This window comes from Lampetra fluviatilis, chromosome 1 (genome assembly GCF_964198595.1).
Source record: "Lampetra fluviatilis chromosome 1, kcLamFluv1.1, whole genome shotgun sequence".
NCBI lineage: Eukaryota > Metazoa > Chordata > Hyperoartia > Petromyzontiformes > Petromyzontidae > Lampetra > Lampetra fluviatilis.
Genome location: NC_136275.1, coordinates 3,925,755 through 3,944,018, shown reverse-complemented (window position 1 = coordinate 3,944,018; position 18,264 = coordinate 3,925,755). Strand labels below are relative to the sequence as shown.

General features: G+C 48.7%; 1 protein-coding gene across 2 annotated transcripts in view; it reads left to right on the top strand.

The window, feature by feature from the left end:
* The window catches only part of LOC144954256 (mitogen-activated protein kinase kinase kinase 13-like), a 43,481-nt gene that overhangs the window by 12,376 nt on the left and 12,841 nt on the right, over positions 1–18,264 (top strand). For both annotated transcript variants that reach the window (XM_078884872.1, XM_078884818.1), the window contains exons 2-6: positions 11,997–13,018; positions 13,433–13,616; positions 13,908–14,099; positions 15,449–15,607; positions 17,349–17,507. In XM_078884872.1, the coding sequence (XP_078740998.1) occupies positions 12,058–13,018; positions 13,433–13,616; positions 13,908–14,099; positions 15,449–15,607; positions 17,349–17,507 (1,655 nt within the window). In that variant the 5' untranslated portion in view covers positions 11,997–12,057. The remainder of the gene's footprint in view (positions 1–11,996; positions 13,019–13,432; positions 13,617–13,907; positions 14,100–15,448; positions 15,608–17,348; positions 17,508–18,264) is intronic.

Sequence of the window (18,264 nt, the reverse complement as noted above, 5' to 3'; positions counted from 1 at the left end):
TCGGTTTTCTCAGGGAGCAGTGAAACAGCTTGTTTCAGCAGAGACTGGCTCCTGACTTTGACGTCACAGAACTAATTTAAAAGTCACTTTAAGTAGATATCTTTATCCATGCCGTGGTTATAGCTTTCGTGTGCCCTGCAGAGAGCTTCGCCCGCACGCAAATTAAACCTGAAATAATTCGTCCTCAGAGCCAGAAACGGCAAATTAATTATAAGAGTATATTTAACCAAAATAGAGGGGAGGGCGTTTTGTTGGGTTAGGTCGCGTAAATATATAAATGTGTCGTTGAACCCGCCACCACCCGACACGGCCGATTACTAAGGTCTGTCAGGGTAACAAAAAAATGCCAATTCGTTACTAGTTCAGCAGATTGGTGTGTTGGAGAGTAATATTGGTCGCGGAAACATACGTGTTAAACCGTATTTGAACGTGAAAGATCTTTTTTTACACGCTTTAATTTAACTCACTCTGTCTGTTGTTGTTGTTGTTGTCGTATCCTCAAATCTTGTAACTCAATTTTAACCCACTTCCCAATGTGCTATCGACTGCAAACTTGGTATACTTATGTCTTACTGATGACAATACCATATTCTATCATAAAATTTTAAAAATATATATTTTTAAACCATCTTTTTTACATGTTATGTTTCGCCTTGGGTCTAATTGTCCACGCTCAACTGACGTTGGCTGTAATTGGCTACGGTCCCTTACATTATGGCAAGCTTCGGGGCCACTTCCTGGAGTCGTGGAGTTCTGCCATTTCATTAAAGCGTGTTTTAAAAAAAAAGTATTTTTTAATATTACTAATTTTTCCGGCAATCATTCGATAAGCCCTGTTTCACCACCAGCTGCTGCCGAGACAATTCTCAGACGACGACAATCGGCCTCCCTCCGAGCCACCCGGATGCCCCAGTGCCGGCGGATTTTGACAAAATACGAAAATTACTCCATAATGTAAGGCTTATTATGGCTTTACGTCGGGGTACCTACAGTGGTGCTACCGTGGAATAACGTTGAGCAACCCTCGACTCGAAATTCGGTGGAGGTCTCCAGTCTGTTCCCCTCTGGCTCGGCAGTTTCAATGTGTGTCCGAGAGTCTTCAATCCCCACCGGCCCCTGTGCATTGAGCAGCATCTATCGGTCCACCGCAGTCACAGTTCCGAATCCCTCGATCGTCTGAGGTCACGTCTCTTGAACTTGTTTCAAACCAACGCCACACTTGATCAGAATGCATAACTCATTTAAACGTGAACTAAACTATGAACTCTATGAGACCTCCTTTACCAGTGGCAAAATATAGTAGTAGGTTTTTACCCTTTCAACTGGTACAAAAACTGAAAAACTGACACCTTTATATACTCTGATAGTGCGCTGTCTTTGAGTTGTACGCCTTTTGGCGTCATCTGGTCCAACACCAATGGAGACTAGGCTCTAAGAAAAGCTGTTTCGGGTGTGGACCAATCAACTTCAAGGACAGTGCATACCATTATCATTATCAGAGTTGTTAATTTTTGTTTGCATTTTGACTGCTTGTGTTGTGGTTATTGCAAACATGATCCCTTGTATAAAGGTGTCAGTTTTTGTACCAGTTGAAAGGGTAAAAACCTATTACTAAACTATGAACTGTTTTCTCTTTTCGATTTAAAGCTTTCTTGACTGCAGGGATTCATATTCTTGGTTCTTTCGATAAAGTCACGTAGAAGGGAAATAATAAAGTAAAAAAAATGTTAATTTTTATTATTTTATTATTTTCCTTCTACGTGACTTTACCGAAAGAACCAATAATATATTTTATCTTTATTTTACCAGGTAAGGCCCACTGAGATATAACGCTCTTTTTCAGAAGCGAGTTGACCACAAATGAGAGCTCAACAAAGTGGCTTATCATGCAGAAATGTATAACATCCAAATACTCTAAAAGCATGTTTTAAAATGCGGAGGGAAAAACCGGAGGATCCGGAGAAAAATCCACGTGACCACCGGGAGAAAATACAAACTACAAATATACAGCAGCAGGCGTCAGGGTCGGGATCAAACCCATGACCTCCTGTATACCAGGCGAGGTAGTTAACATCCGACCACTGCGAGATGTACACCCAAGTCAGGTGGAACTGTAATGTTGACCACAGAGATAGACGACTGGAATTGGAGTTGAACTTGGCACATTGCATCCTCTGGGGGAGGGGGGGGTGTTGATGGATCGTCGCGGTTTTGTTGACGGCAGTTGTGATGCGAGTCGGTGGCTTGTGGTGCGAGATTCGGGTGTTTCACTCTTCTCACCGCTGATATCCCTCTCCTCGCCTTCTGCCTTACAGACTCAGCCATCTCTTTACCATAATAATAAAACGTGTGCCGTTCCTGGCCCTTCCCCCCACCCCCCCTCAACCATTATATATACGGAGTGGTAGCTCTTGTAATCTCTCATTTACTTGATACAGCTATCGTGGCTGTGACGGTTCCACCTGAAGACGGAAGCTTGTGTTGCCTCCGAAACGTCGTGATTTTTATTTTATTTTACTTTTATTAATTTTAATTTTTTACCTACGTGACTTTACCGAAACAACCTAAGAATATGAATCCTTGCAGTCACGAAAGCTTCAAATTTTAGAATCTCTCTCGCTCCCTAAATTATGATCCAATTAAACTCGTCTCTTTCACAGCTGATGTTAAGGGTGAAAGCTCTACATAGATACGCATAAACACACACACATACCCACACATATACACATATCTATATAAACACCGACATACGTACACGTATACACGCACCAATATAGTGCGTACACACAGAAACAGATCCCCCGTATTGCCTTTTAACAGACTGTTGGGGTATGTAAACGCATTCATCTACAAAGGCACCTTCACACACAGCAATACATACAAACGTACACGCGCGTTGGATAAATGATTAATCTCCGTACAGCTGTGTCTGAATGTGGGGCTCGGTGTCCTTTCAGACCTCCTTTGAAAAGGAGACTCCCCCAGGTTTCAATTAGCTCTTAATCATAACGATGGTAGCCTCTGCCCAGCCCCTGCTGGATGAAGACCTCCCCAAACTGTGACGGTCACTGCCGGTGGGCTCATGCCTGTTCGTAAACAAATGTAATCCAGCTTAACACCGAGTACGAGGATGCTTTCGCAACCAATATTATCCATAATAAATGTTTTTGGGTTAGATCGCGAATTGTAAATGTTGTGGGTTTACTCTCGAACACACACCGGTGTGCTGTGCTAGCAACTAATTGGCATGTTTTGTTGACGTGACAATCCTTACTAATTGGCTGTGTCGGGTGGTGGCGGGTTTAACGACACATTTCTTTTTACGTGATCTGACCCAAAAAAACCTCATGGATAAATAGAATCTATATTGTATGTATCTGGCATATAACTTGTATGCACATGGTATCTACCTGGTATCCCAGATCTAGAGCAGCGTTCTTCACTAATTTTAAGGAAGGGTCGGGAGGGGGCACTTTCACCGATAAGGCATCAGTGGTGAGAGCCCCCATATATGTTTTCAAATGTTGTGTATTATCAGGGGCTGCACGCAGAGGTCGCAAACGGGTTTTGATTCCTTACTCGTACCCGTACCCGGCCGTACCCGTACCCTACCCGTACCCGGCTGGGTACGGGTAGGGTACGGGTATCGGGTATCCGATTGCGACCTCTGGGATGAAGCCATGTTGCAGGCGCAGGTGGGTTGATTCTAGAAACTTGAATTGTGAGAAGAGACAAGACGTTGGGAAATGAGTGACAAACGGTTACTCACCAGTGACTCACGGCCTACCCGTACCCGTACCCGGCCGCACCAGGGTCGCAAACAGGTACCCGTACCCGGCCGGGTACGAGTAGCCGGGTATCGGGTAGGGTACGGGTATCGGGTACCCGGTTGCGACCTCTGGCTACACGTCAGGGGCCGCCATTGGGCCGTGGGCCTTGGAATTAAGAACGCTGCTCTAGAGGGACGTATTTAGCCAGGAAGCACAGTACTGTAATGGAAGCACAGTAATGGATTTCGCGAGAGCCAATTGCTTGCCAGTCGCGTGTTAACCAACGAAACACGGGCACAGCTGACGGCAGGCAGCAGATGGGAGGTTGCCCTCCAAGCCCGCAAACCACCGTACAATCTGCCAGCCCACTCCTGCTGCAGCCTACTCCGAATAATCGACCCAGCGTGTATCACAGTTGCAGGTGTTAACGCAGTGCGCTGTGTGGCTAACTGCCTTGCTTACTGCAGAGCCAATCCTTACTGGGACTTCAGGAGAGAGAAAAAACCTCAGCAAACTACAGCGGCTTCAAAGCAACTTCTGCCGTCTTCTGCATGGACGCGGCCATGTGGCTTCCAAGGCTTGGCTAAAAAAATTACTTGCGCTGGTTCCCATATTAAATCAAGGATATAGTATAAATTCTAGATTTGAAGCTTTTGTGACTGCAAGGATTCATATTCTTAGGTTTTTCGGTAAAGTCACGTAGGTAAAAAAATAAAAATTAATAAAAAAAAAATGTTTTTCTTGATACAGCTGTTGGGCTGTGACGGTTCCACCTGAAGACGGAAGCTTGTGTTGCCTCCGAAACGTCGTGATTTTTTTTTATTTTTGTTTATTTTACTTTTATTAATTTTGATTTTTTTTTACCTACGTGACTTTACCGAAAAACCTAAGAATATATAGTATTAAACCACTATCTTGTGCCATCTAGCTGTCTCTCAAAGTCTCCCCCATACCTATCCACCCTTCTCACTGCACTGACCGTAGCAAACCGCCACGTCGTCCTACGTAGCACGTCCAATAATCTGCCTCATCGTACCCGGAACCAGGACCATCCTGGTTAAGCCGCGTTACTCCTCCGTAGCTGCACTGGCAGCCATCTGGAAATCCCTCCCACTGCACACACGCAGCAGCATCCAAGCGCCATCCACCTTCACGCAGCAGCTCAAGCTTCTCACTTGTTCAGGCCCTCATCTGTTGAGGCCTCCACCTGTTTCAGGCCTTCACCTGTTGAGGCCCCCGTCTGTTGAGGCCCTCATCTATTGAGGCCCTCACCTGTTCAGGCCCTGGTTTGTTCAAGCTCGCATATGTGCGAATTTTAAGCTCCGGCTTTTCGCCTCTGAATTCTCCATCGAACTATGCGTCCCATTCGCCAAATATACACGCAGTATAAATCGTGTTTTTTTAATATTATTTTGTGATGATTCTCTCTTGACTATTTGTATCAATAAATCACAGCACATTTGTCAATAACGCATTGGCGATGTCCCTTCACAGCACAGGTGTTATTGACGAATGTGTTCATTGCTATCTGTGCTGTTCACCATCGCCAACACAGCAGTAGCGTCATCAAATCTTTGTTTCATTGTAGTGAAGAGTCGATTCTTCTTTGCTCCATGTGTATTATCACTTTAATATTGTCTATTGAATGCCATGCCTCCTCGGTTGCTCTATGAGCAGAAATACAACACTAGCATATAATATAAGTTGTATAAATAATTAATCATTTTGATTTATTCAAACACACACAGACAATTTGTTGGATGCATTCCGAGCGTAAGAAACAGTTTAGATGATGAATCAACACTTGTGGTCGTGCCTGGCTTCCACTGTTTGCATCGACTTAGGGTTCCATCATACCTCCGGGGTTGATAAAATAGCTAACACTTTGTGGGAAGTCAAAACAGTGGTTGTCTTTCCGGGGAGACCGGCTTGCAACGTAACAATGTGGAATTTTCATCACTGACTCAGGATCTTCAAGAGAGATGTACAACTGCCGTATGCTCGTTCATCAGCATGGCAACTGAATTACAATGCGGACTCATTAGAGCTGTGTAAGTTCGTTTATAATCTTCATACCAAACAAAAATATACAGACCTTTGTTGTCAACTGCAGGGTTGGTGAAGGGTGGAAGGCCAGCAGCTGTCCAGACATCACTCGCCACTGACGCTAACCGTGGCAAGGAATCAAGCTCGTATTGCTGGCTTCAGAGCCCAATGTGCTAACCACTCCATCATTGCGTTCCTGGAAGGCTGTCCCATTCCATAATTCTATTACCATGGAAATAACCATGTACAGCCAGAGTATACAATATCCAATGAAGTGCTATGATGGACCACAAAACGGCAAGTTTTGACCTTTTTTTATTCACAAAGCTTTCAACTCGTGTAGGACAGCAACCGACACACAGCTGAGGTGTGTGGCTACAAAAGAAGAGCTGTTTCTCATTCGCAGCTCCAGCGGAAAATGTCACCACCACGATTGCGCATTTATCAACTGTTGTGCCACATGCGCCCTTGAAGGCACTGTCCATGGTCCTGACGCTGAGCAGCTGAACAGGACCATTGCAGGAGAGGTTCCAGCCAAACCCACTCACCATCCCAAACCGCTCACCATCCCAAACCACTCACCATCCCAAACCACTCACCATCCCAAACCACTCACCATCCCAGACCACACACCATCCCTAACCACTCGCCATCCCAAACCGCCAACCATCCCAAACCACTCACCATCCCAGACCACTCACCATCCCAGACCACACACTATCCCTAACCGCTCACCATCCCAAACCGCTCACCATCTAAAACCATTGTTGGGTGGCACTGTTTTTCGATGGCAGGGGAAGGAGAGGCTGAGACTGAGCTGGGAGGGCGGCGGGCGGAGGGGATGGTGAGGGGGGAGAATGACGTATGTGGTCGCAGCTGTGTCCTCGATATTCCTGTAAATGCGATTGCCATTCCCTTGTGGCCATGGGGCTGCATGGAACGATGTTGTAGCGTGTGCACAGAGAACATTAAATGCAGCCACAGAGATCCCTGGCTCAGCCCCGAGCGTGCGTGCGTGCGTGCGCCTTTGTGGACCCGGTGCCGATGTGCTGACGTTGACTGTAAAAATGCACTTACAAATCATTTTAGGCTGAGTGGACCCAGCGTAGGCTCGGGCCACTTTCGTATGCCAATAATGTGACGGGCATTGTGATGGGGTGTTTTGGTTGGTAGTGCACGCACGTATACACATGCGCGCGCCCCCGCACGCGCATGCATGCGCTCAGACATAAATCACACATCCGCACAATTATAGACGTACACGCGCAGTTATACACACTTCCATATTGTTCGACATACACAGCCAAATACATTCGAAGACGTGTTCATAAAAAGACATGCAGCTACGCACATGCATACACACACAAAGACAAAGATAGCCTTAGCAGACTGTTGGGGCAAGTGCTGTTAGCGAGCACCTATAAAGGCCGGGACGGCACATAAGGGTGGCCAGCACCACACCCAGACGTCTTTGTATCCCCAGTGGCGATGTTTACACACTGCACGAGGTACTCATTTGAGGCTGAGTCGACCTAGAGGAGGTCCGGGACCGATTTAGAGAATCGTCACTGGTGTTGGCCGTGAGCGGGAATGGAACTCGGGTTGCCTGGTTCGTGGCGCAGCGTGCTAACCGCTCCCCACACACACGTACACCCATAACTGCACACATCTCATCTCCCTATAATTGGCTTCAGAGCTCGTCAGCAGTGTGAGAGCCACGTTTTCAGGGAGTGGATGAGCCATTCTCCCCATTTTATTCCACAGCAGAGACATAGTTTATTTGCTCTGTGCAATGCTGACGACATTCATGGCTGCACCGGTAAAATTAATCACAATCCCTGAGGTTTGCTGTCTCAGTTGCTCATTTCAAGGCTCGTTATAAGTGGAACATGCCTCTTGCTCGCACTCCTCCTCCTCCTAATCCTCCTCCCCCATTAGGGCTTTGATGACGTGGCTTTGGTGCCTGCGTGCCTTATTTTGTTTCACATTAAATCGATTTCCTGACACACTTCGGTACGAAGACGGCAGTCATGGCATTGTTCTCGGTACGCAACGGACCGGCGCCCAGTTGAAATCTCGCTGAATTGTTTTTCAGCGAGTGTCCAGTGCAGAGGTCAGAGCACCCAACTCCCCGTCGGACGAGAAAATGTTCAAATGCCGGCCGTGGTTTAATTCGGGCAATCGCACGCATCCTGTGGCGATAAAACTGTGTGGCAGTAACGGGGCTCGTCCTGTGTAGATACAAGCCCTTGCCGTAATACAGCTTGATAGACTACACATAATATGTAATAATATATATACCCACGTGACTTTACCGAAAGAACCAAAGAGCATGGATTCCTGCAGTCACGAAAGCTTCAAATCTAGATTAGACTACACATTGTGCGGCTCTTCGTCAGCCCCTACAAAACCAGCTCCGTGCCATGGAGGTTGTTTGACCATACTTCACCACACTGCTCGAAACTGAATGGTGATAGGGGGGCCCAGGACCAGTTGGACATATCGTTCCCCAATTATGTTATCCTTGGCAGAGAATAAAACTCATGCCCGTGGGTTCAGAGCGAAGTGCGCTAGCCACTGCTTAATCTGGTGAAAAGTATCTCAACAGATTTGTGGGGTGGAATCGACGGTGGTGACGCACGCTGGTTTGTGATCTGCGTCGTTTGGCTGGGGTTTTGTGGTTCATCAAGGGGCTCATAAAATCGACAATGGCAGTGGGATAAGGCACGGGTTGGGTCTGTAAAATGTATTGAGCAAACTAACCCACATGACCACCACAACCACCACCAACATCGCCACGACCACCGCCACCACCGCCTCTCAACCACCACCGTCTCTGCCACCACCCATCAACCAGTCTACAACATTCACCTTCCTTATACGTAAGAGCATGTACGTGCTGTGTTCGTGTTTTTTTATGTTGTGTTTTTCTGGTTTGGTTTGTGTGCGTTGTGTGTTTGTGCTATCGTTTATGCTGTGTGCTTTTGTATTATGTTTGCGTTGTGTATTTTGTATTGTGTGTTCTGGTTTGCGTTGTGGATGTCTTATGATTGTTTTGCGTGATGTTGATTATGGTTTGTGTGTGTGTGGTTCATACTGTGTGTTCACGCGTGTGGGTTGTGAGCGTGTGTTTTGGAATCCTCACTGTTCTCAGCCAGGTGGCACACAGCTCACGTTTCCGCTGTAATGGCTGCGATGGCACAACTGAGCAACGGGGCCTCTGATCATAAAACCATATGTTCAAACCCCGGTCAGGGTCATGCCACACTTTTATTGAACAGGGGGTCAGTGACACGGGAACCATCTGACACTGCTGCACCGCTTCTTGGAGGAAACAATCGCTACTGTGAGACAGCAGAAAGGACCTGAGATAGAGACAAGATATTAACGACAATGCGATAACTAAACTTACCTAAAATAAAGGTTTTTTTCCTAATATATACTGTGCCCTAGAATTGGTTATATTTTCTGCTAAAATTATCCTCAAATTATTCACATTTATTCGTGGACATTAAGAGGCGTCACACAGAAGCGGTGTAAATCCATCCCGTTGTCGGCGATTATCCGTGTGGTTAAGAGATAAGTGGCAGCTTCAAAATAAATATCTGGCAAGAATGCCCCTCCTACGTCATCGCTGAAAAGAGGCGTTTCTCCGCAGATAATACTTTTATAACCAAAACATCTCCCCTCTGGGCGAGATGGCGTTTCCCCATATCAGTAACAGCATCGCACCCTATCTACTCTCCCTTGTACCCACCGGTCTGATAACGGAAACGAGACTCGACGGCATCGCCACCCGGCGCCCGCGGCCACTCGCTCGCTGGGCCTCCATCTGTCGGGGTCATCAAACTCCGCACCCAGTGGGACTGCACGGATGCCGGGGCTGAGGACATGCAGAGGGACGCAGCTGTACCGAGATCCACGCCACAATGGCTCTCCCCCTCCTCGCCCCAATAAGCCCTAGCGACGAACTGTAAAAATAATTTAGAAAAAATTAACCCGTAAAAACAAAGTTTTTCACTATAAATCCTTTATATGCGTGGCATCGGTTTTATTTTATTATTCACTTCTGTTTTTCTTGAGTAAGAGTTTCATTTTTATCACATTGGTATTTTAAATTAAATATGAAAAAATAATTTCCTAAAAAGTGGAAAATTTAGGAAAAATTTTTTCACGAAAATAAATTGGCACGCACAACGAGTCTGTGTGCAAAATGTCAGCTCGATTGGATCACGGGAAGTGGGTTAAAAAACGACCGAAAGATTTGCACGGTCGTAAGCGCGCAAGCAAGCAAGCAAGTGAACTTAATATAAAGGATTTAAAAAGCCCTTCAGTTATCCAGGACACCCTCGCTGAGTCTCAAGGCTTTTTTTCAGCAGGGTGCTGCTGCATTATAAATTATGGTCAAACATCCAGAGTGAGGCTTTCCTCCAACACTGGACTAATAAATGGGCTGGATGGCTACCTTGGTGCTAATCGGAGGTGCTGTTAGCAAGCTCCCACCGAGGTCAACACAAGCGCACGAGAGGTTTGGTGTGGCCGGAGCCAAGCTAGACTGCCCCAGGTGTGGCCCAAGACTGGTTCTAGCCGTCACTCAGGAAGGCTGCGGGATTCGCAGGATATGTGTGCTAACCACTGCACCACCGCTCCCCAGCAGGAGCTTGTGTAAATGATGCATGGGAACTGAACACGGGCGAGTGTTGGGTGTCAGGGTGCTGCCCCCTGGTTATTGTCGGCGGCGAGCGGTGATGTAACCGCCGGTGGATTGTGTGGGCCACGGCCACTTGATTTACAAAAACACACCTCGTGTGTGTACATCCTCAAACATTTTACGTAATCTTGATTTGAAGCTTTCTTTCGTGACTGCAGCAATCCATACTCTTTGGTTCTTTCGGTAAAGTCACGTAGGTAGAAAAATAAAATAAAACAAAACATAATATATGCGCGGACGATACTCTTATGCGGCGACGGAAGCTCATTTCATGCTAATCTCTCTCCCTAATCTCTGTCTCTGCCTAATCGACCTCATTAACAACACAACTGACGTGATTGTGTCCGGAGATGGAATTCCTTTCCAGCTCAAACCCCCGCCTGCTTGCCCTTCGCCAACATACATAACCTATTGTTGTAACATCTCTCTCGCTGGTTCAGCAGTTCCACTGCTGGATGATTTTTTATCCACCTGAGGACGACCGCTTGTGTCTGCGTTCGAAACGTCGTGATTTATACGTAATGTAAAGTTTCCCTTTATATTGCGTCGGCGTCCATGAAATTCGCATCAAACAATCGCCGATGAACCACAGGCAAACTGAAGGGCAGTCAGGCGGTGAGCCGCCGCTTCCGACAATCGCCCGAACTCTCCACGTATCGAGATGCCTTCAGCCGACCAATGAGTTTTGATACGTTCGGGGAAAAACACAGATCACGCGGACGAGCGGGCAACACTCCATCCAGCACGGAATGGACCGATGGCGCCAGTCCACACTTGGCCCTACCGCCTTCTCGTGGCGAGCAAGTGAACGCAGGGGCTTCTCCTTGACGTTGACTACTGACAGATAACGAGCACAGCGATGGACTGCCTCTAATGATTTATAAGGTTCCTTTTCCGAGGCGCTTTACAGCAATTATGCAATTGTATGATAATTGTATTTTTTACCCTTCTATCTGGCAACAAAACTGACACCTTTTTTTTTTTACAAGGAGTCATGTTTGTATAGACCACAATACCTGCAGCCATAATGCAAACAAAAAACATAACTCTCATAATATATGCACTGTCCTTTATTATCAGAGTTGTGTTTTTTGTTTGCATTATGGCTGCAGGTATTGTGGTCTATGCAAACATGACTCCTTGTAAAAAAAGGTGTCAGTTTTGTTGCCAGATAGAAGGGTAAAAAAACAATTATCATATCTTTTACTGGCAAGTGAGGTTCCAATGGTATACAATTGTACATAAGATGATAATGAAGTGAAATTATGAGGTTTATGACCATCCAAATGGTAATACTAATCGGAATTGTCTCCTCCCTGTCTCCTTTTTCACTTTGTCTCACAATTACACACCCCTACACATACACAACGATTCTCTGCATGCCTTATCTCTCTCTCCCTGCCTGCCCCCCCCCACTCCCCCTCTGTCTTTTTTCCTCCCACGTCCTCCTCCTCTGTCCCCCATTAAAGGCAGGCCAAAGTTCCACGCTCTCCTCCGCTCTCCGCTCTCCTTCGCTCTCCGCACGTCGCCATGCACACGCAGAACGGCCGCGGCGGCCCCCCTGTGATGCTGGGGGGCGAGCCGGCCCCCCAGCGCCCGGCGGCCGCCCCCCCTCCGACCGACATCGTTGCCTGCACGCTGGGGCCCCCCGACGGTTCCCGGGGTCCCCGCCGCGGCGTCTCCCCGAGCAAGCCTGGCGACGACCGCGGCTTCACGGAAATCTGCGGGAAGGAGCCCGACTCGACGAAGCAGCGGCGGCAGCGGCAGCAGCAGCAGCAGCAGCGGCAGGTGGATGGAGACCGATTGGCATTGCTTTCGTCATCTCCGGAGGAGCTGGCGTCCACAGGCCGGGCGATGAGCACCGGGCTCTTGTGCCGGCGCCAGGAGGTGGCATTGGGCGACAGCGATGCCGGCGCCGGCGGGGACAGCCTCGTCACGCTCACCATCCTTGACGGGGGCGGCGAGGACGCGGGAGAGGGCGGCGCGCGGGGCCGCCCCCCCGCGGATTGTCGGCGCCCGGAGGTTGGCGGCAGAGGGGGCGGTGGCGGCGGCAGCGTGGGGGAGGGCGGCAGCGCCGGCCTCCGCGACGCGACCACGGTGGAGCTGCCCTCTTCCAATTCGTCATCGTCAGCATCCTCCTCTTCTTCGTCGCGGAGAGTCGCTACCTCCGTTCCCGGAGGGGGCGACTTGGTGCGGCCGCCCCGGAGCGACCTTAGGGACGAAGATGTTTACGACGATGACGAAGGGCAGGAGGAGGAGGCGGAGGAGGAGGATGAGGCGGAGGATGAAGGCAAGAAGGAGTACGGAGAGGGGCAGCCGAACGGCGGGCGCGGGGACGGCGGCGAGAGCAGCCTCGAGGGCATGCGGAGGAAGATGCAGCGCAGCAAGTCGACGGGCGGCAGCTTCCTGGAGGGGCTGCTCGGATGTCTGCGGCCTGTGTGGAGCATCCTGGGCAAGGCCTACTCCACCGAGTACAAGCTCCAGCAGCAAGGTGATAGGCCATCCCTTACAAACCCCCCGAACTGATTGCGATCTAAAATGTGTAACCTCAACCATTAATCTCTAACCCTACGCTATAAAGCTAAACTTATACAACCTATTGCCAAACTAACCTCAACTGGTAAACTCCGACTATTTAACCCCGCCTCTCATTGGTTGGGGCTGTTTGGGTGCTTGGCTGTTAAATGGGCGAGCGGTTTAACCCCCGACTGTGACCCCCAGCAGTGACGCCACGATTTCCATTCTCCAGGGTGAGCGGAGGGATCCCCCCCATCCCCTCGTTCCCCCACCAGCCCGTTACCTTCGCCCTGTTTGCCTCGGCCGGTCTCTCTCACCGCCATCACTCCTCCGCCCCTTTTTCCTCCCTGTTATTTTGACCGTCCCCCCCCCGTGCCGGCGCGCGCAGACAAGTGGGAGGTGGCATTCGAGGAGATTGCAGAGCTGCAGTGGCTGGGCAGCGGCGCCCAGGGCGCCGTCTTCCTGGGCAAGTTCCGCGGCGAGGAGGTCGCCATCAAGAAGGTGCGCGAGCAGCGGGAGACGGACATCAAGCCGCTGCGCAAGCTGAAGCACCCCAACATCATCGCCTTCAAGTACGCCGGGGCTGCCCGTGACCCTCCCCCCTCTCCCGTACCCTCTGACCCATCAACTTTGTGCCCCGTACCCTCTGAACTCGAAATCTTCAACCCCATGCTCTCTGAACTCTCACCCTTTAATCCGATATCTGTTGACCTTTACACCGCATGTCCTCCGACCTTTTTGCCGTTCATCTCCTTGCACTTTGAACTCTCACCCTCAGAGCTCACACTCTTCAGCCCGGTGACCTCTAACCTCTCTCGCAATTCCGCCATGTTGCCCTCCGCTCCCCCTCCCTTCTCCCACAGGGGCGTGTGCACTCAAGCGCCGTGCTTCTGCATCATCATGGAGTACTGCGCGCAGGGCCAGCTGTTTGAGGTGCTGCGCGTGGGCCGCCTCGTGTCCCCGCGCCTCCTCGTCGACTGGACATGCGGGATCGCGAGCGGCATGCACTACCTGCACACCCACAAGATCGTCCACCGCGACCTCAAGTCGCCCAAGTGAGGATCGTAACAGCTGAGTGGGAGACGACGCGTCTCCCTGCCACGTATTGGCGGTATGCCGGTGGTACGCAGTGTAACAAATAAATAAACACGTACTCTTTAGGTCTTTCGGTAAAGTCACGTAGGTATAAAATAACATTTAGATAATCAAAAATAAATTAAATCACGACGTTTCGGAAGCAACACAATTTATTTTAGATTATTTTTATTTTATTTTATACCTACGTGACTTTACCGAAAGAAATAAAGAGTATGGAACATTGCAGTCACGAAAACTTAAGATCTAAATAAATACATAATTCGGATAAAAAAATGTTGTCTGCGATTCGCAACCCTGGTCAGAAGATCTTGCAGGATGCGTCAATATCGTTTCTCGAAGCGGTCGGAAGACGAACGTTTATACGAGCAGTTGAACATGAAGCTTTGCACAAGTGTGTTGCCGTATCGCAGCCCCCAGCCTGGTGACGATTGGCTGTTCCAAAGGCAGATTTTACTTCTCGTGCCCTAGACTTGGTAGGACGGTTCCTCGATTCCACGGACCCAAATCATCGGTCAATATTGAGCTTTTGTAGCAAGTCCCAGTACACAGAATAAACCTTGACGACAGGGTCAATTGATTTTAGACTTGTATGAGGACCGGTGTGTTATGCTGCACCGGTGTACCACCGATACGTCCATATGTCCCTTCACATAAAACAAATTAATACTTTAAACTCATCTCATCAGCCACGCGGCCACTGGCCACTGGTTCAAGTGACTTTTGGTGTCTGAATCTGGAGTCGGGAGCTCAAGTTGGAAGAATGATCTAGATGCGGCGTGGCAAACAGCACTTGCCCCAAAAGTCGTTATGGGAGGTTTTGTAGATATGTGCATGCATAGGTGTGCATGAACATTTGGAGTATGTGCATCATGAGTGTCAGAATATATCTGAATCAATGAATTGATTGATAAAATATGCATAGTGTGTGCGTTCGTTTGCGTGTCTGTGTGTATGCACTCAGGGAGCGGTGGTGCAGTGGTTTGCGCATTACGCTGCAAACCTCGCATCTGAGTTCCATTTCCAGCCATGGCGACATCCAAACTGGTCTCGGGCTTCCCCTAGGTCGACTCAGCCTTAAATAAGGACCTGGTGCAGTGTATAAAAACATCAGCACAGGTATCGCAAAGGCGGCCGGGCGTGGTCCTGGTACCACTCCGGTCTTAATAGGTGCTCGCAAACAGCACTTGCCCCGACAGTCCGTTAAAAAGGTCTACGCGGGGGAATCTATGCCCTCTCTTTGGCATTGCTGCCGCGTTGCTACATCGACCTCGCACGTCGTGCCGCTTGCCCTCCCCTTGCGCGCCAGCGTGCTGGTGACCCAAGACGACAAGGTGAAGATCTCCGACTTCGGGACGTCCAAGGAGATGAGCGATAAAAGCACCAAGATGTCGTTTGCCGGCACGGTGGCGTGGATGGCGCCGGAGGTGATCCGCAACGAGCCCGTCTCCGAGAAGGTGGACATCTGGTGGGTCCCCCCCGTGGTCAGAGTGCACGTAGTCCCGCAAGGGGTGCCCCGGTGGTGAGGTGTTAACTACCTCGCCTGGTATACAGGAGGTCGTGGATTCGATCCCGACCCGGACGCCTGCTGTGTATTTGGAGTTTGCGTGTCTCTCTCTCTCCCCGTGGTGAGGTGTTAACTACCTCGCCTGGTATACAGGAGGTCGTGGATTCGATCCCGACCCGGACGCCTGCTGTGTATTTGGAGTTTGCGTGTCTCTCTCTCTCCCCGTGGTGAGATGTTAACTACCTCGCCTGGTATACAGGAGGTCGTGGGTTCGATCCCGACCCTGACGCCTGCTGTATATTTGGAGTCTGCGTGTCTCTCTCTCTTCATCATCACAGTGGCTAGGAGATGTTAACTACCTCGCCTGGTATACAGGAGATCGTGGGTTCGATCACCAACCCTGACGCCTGCTGTATATTTGGAGTCTGCGTGTCTCTCTCTCTTCATCATCACAGTGGCTATGAGATGTTCACTACCTCGCCTGGGTATACAGGAGGTCGTGGGTTCGATCCCGACCCTGGCGCCTGCTGTGTATTTGAAGTTTAAGTGTCTCTCTCCCTTTGGTCGTGTGGATTTTTCTCTGGGTCCTCTGGTTTACCCTCCACATTTAGAATCAACACGCGTTTAGAGTATTTGGCTGCTATAAATTTCCACATGACGATAAGCCACTTCGTCGAGGTATCATTTGTGAGCAGGTCGCTTCTGAAAAAGAGCTACATAGCTCAGTGGGCCTTACCTGGTAAAAAAAAACAATTTTATCTTGACTTAAAGCTTTCGTGACCGCAGGAATTAATATTCTTTGGGTCTTTCGGTAAAGTCAAATAGATAGGTTCAAAGAAAATAACAAAAAATACAATAAAAATAAGTTTATTTTTAGTTTCAGCAAATCGGAAGGTCGCAAATTCAAATCCCGTTGGGAAACGGTCCAACCCAGCGCTTAGTTGTCGACTTTTACAGGTTCGATATGAGTCCCACTTTGAGGGAAGTCAACAGCAGTTGTGATGATCTCTGTCACAGAAATGTGGAATGGACACCGCTGAGCGTGGGGATGTCGACTGCCACCGTACGCGCGTTTTTATTTTTAAATCCTTTATATTAAGTTCACTTGCTTGCTTGCTAGCGCGCTTACGACCGTGCAAATCTTTCGGTCGTTTTTTAACCCACTTCCCGTGATCCAATCGAGCTGACATTTTGCACACAGACGCGTTGTGCGTGACAATTTATTTTTCGTGTAAAATTTTTCCTAAAATTTTCAACATTTTAGGACAATTTTTTTTATATTTAATTACCAATTGCTTAATGGTGGCAGGCAATCATCTGACCCATAGGTGGCAGCCATCTCAAGCCAGAGGACGAGAGGATTCTAGCCGCCACGCATATAAAGGATTTATAGTGAAAAACTTTGTTTTTACGGGTTAATTTTTTTTTAGTTTCAGCAAATCGGAAGGTCTCAAATTCAAATCCCGTTGGGAAACGGTCCAACCCAGCGCTTAGTCGTCGACTTTTACAGGTTCGATATGAGTCCCACTTTGAGGAATGTCAACAGCAGTTGTGATGATCTCTGTCACAGAAATGTGGAATGGACACCGCTGAGCGTGGGGATGTCGACTGCCACCGTACGCGCGTTTTTAAAATATTTTTATTCATCGCTCAGCTCTAACTTCAGCTTAACGTTTTATAACGCCGCGTCCTCGCCGTGCAGGTCGTTCGGCGTGGTGCTGTGGGAGCTGCTCACCGGGGAGGTTCCCTACCGTGACGTGGACTCGTCAGCCATCATCTGGGGCGTGGGCAGCAACAGCCTCCACCTGCCAGTCCCCGCCTCCTGCCCCGACGGCTTCTCTCTGCTGCTGCAGCAGTGCTGGTAAGAGGCGGTGGTGGTGGTGGTGGTTTTAAACATGCAATGTAATTCCCACCCCCTACAGTGTGCAGGTAGTCCCCGACTTACGATGGAGATGCGTTACGACGATCCCATCGTCGTAAGTCGAAAACATCGTAAGTCGAAGATGGCCTCGCCTAGCCTAGCCAGGAGTTTTAAAGAACGGTGATAATTTAGCAAAACAGAGCAATTTACAGTCGCGTACTGTATAAACTATATACTGTATGTATGTATTAATTACAATACTGTATTACACAGTAAAATGTAAAGTAAAAAAAACAAGGTAAATTCTTAGCCTACCTATATGAACTGCAATTTCATAGAAAGTTTTTTCAGCAAACATTCCTATCTGCTATAATTTTTTTTAACATGCATTGAACACCGAGACAGCTGGTGAGAGTGAGAGGCATCACCACACGAGGCGGGAGATGCGTTCAGTACATCCCGGCAGCGTCCCAACGTACAGCATCGTACCTCGCACGTTGCTGCTGCGTTTGCCTGCCGCGCGAAATGTAAAATATTTAACAATTTTGTCGTATCGCTATCGCCATCGTAAGATCGAAATATCGTAAGTCGGGGACTACCGGTATATATACGGCTCCGTTGCGTAAGGGCGGTTCTCCGTGACTGTTGACTCCTGGACTTGGGAGTTGTGCGACGTGTTTTGTTCAATAAAAATAAAATAAAAATGCGTGAAATTACTATCAGCAATGATTTATCCACGACTGGATGAAAGCCTCCC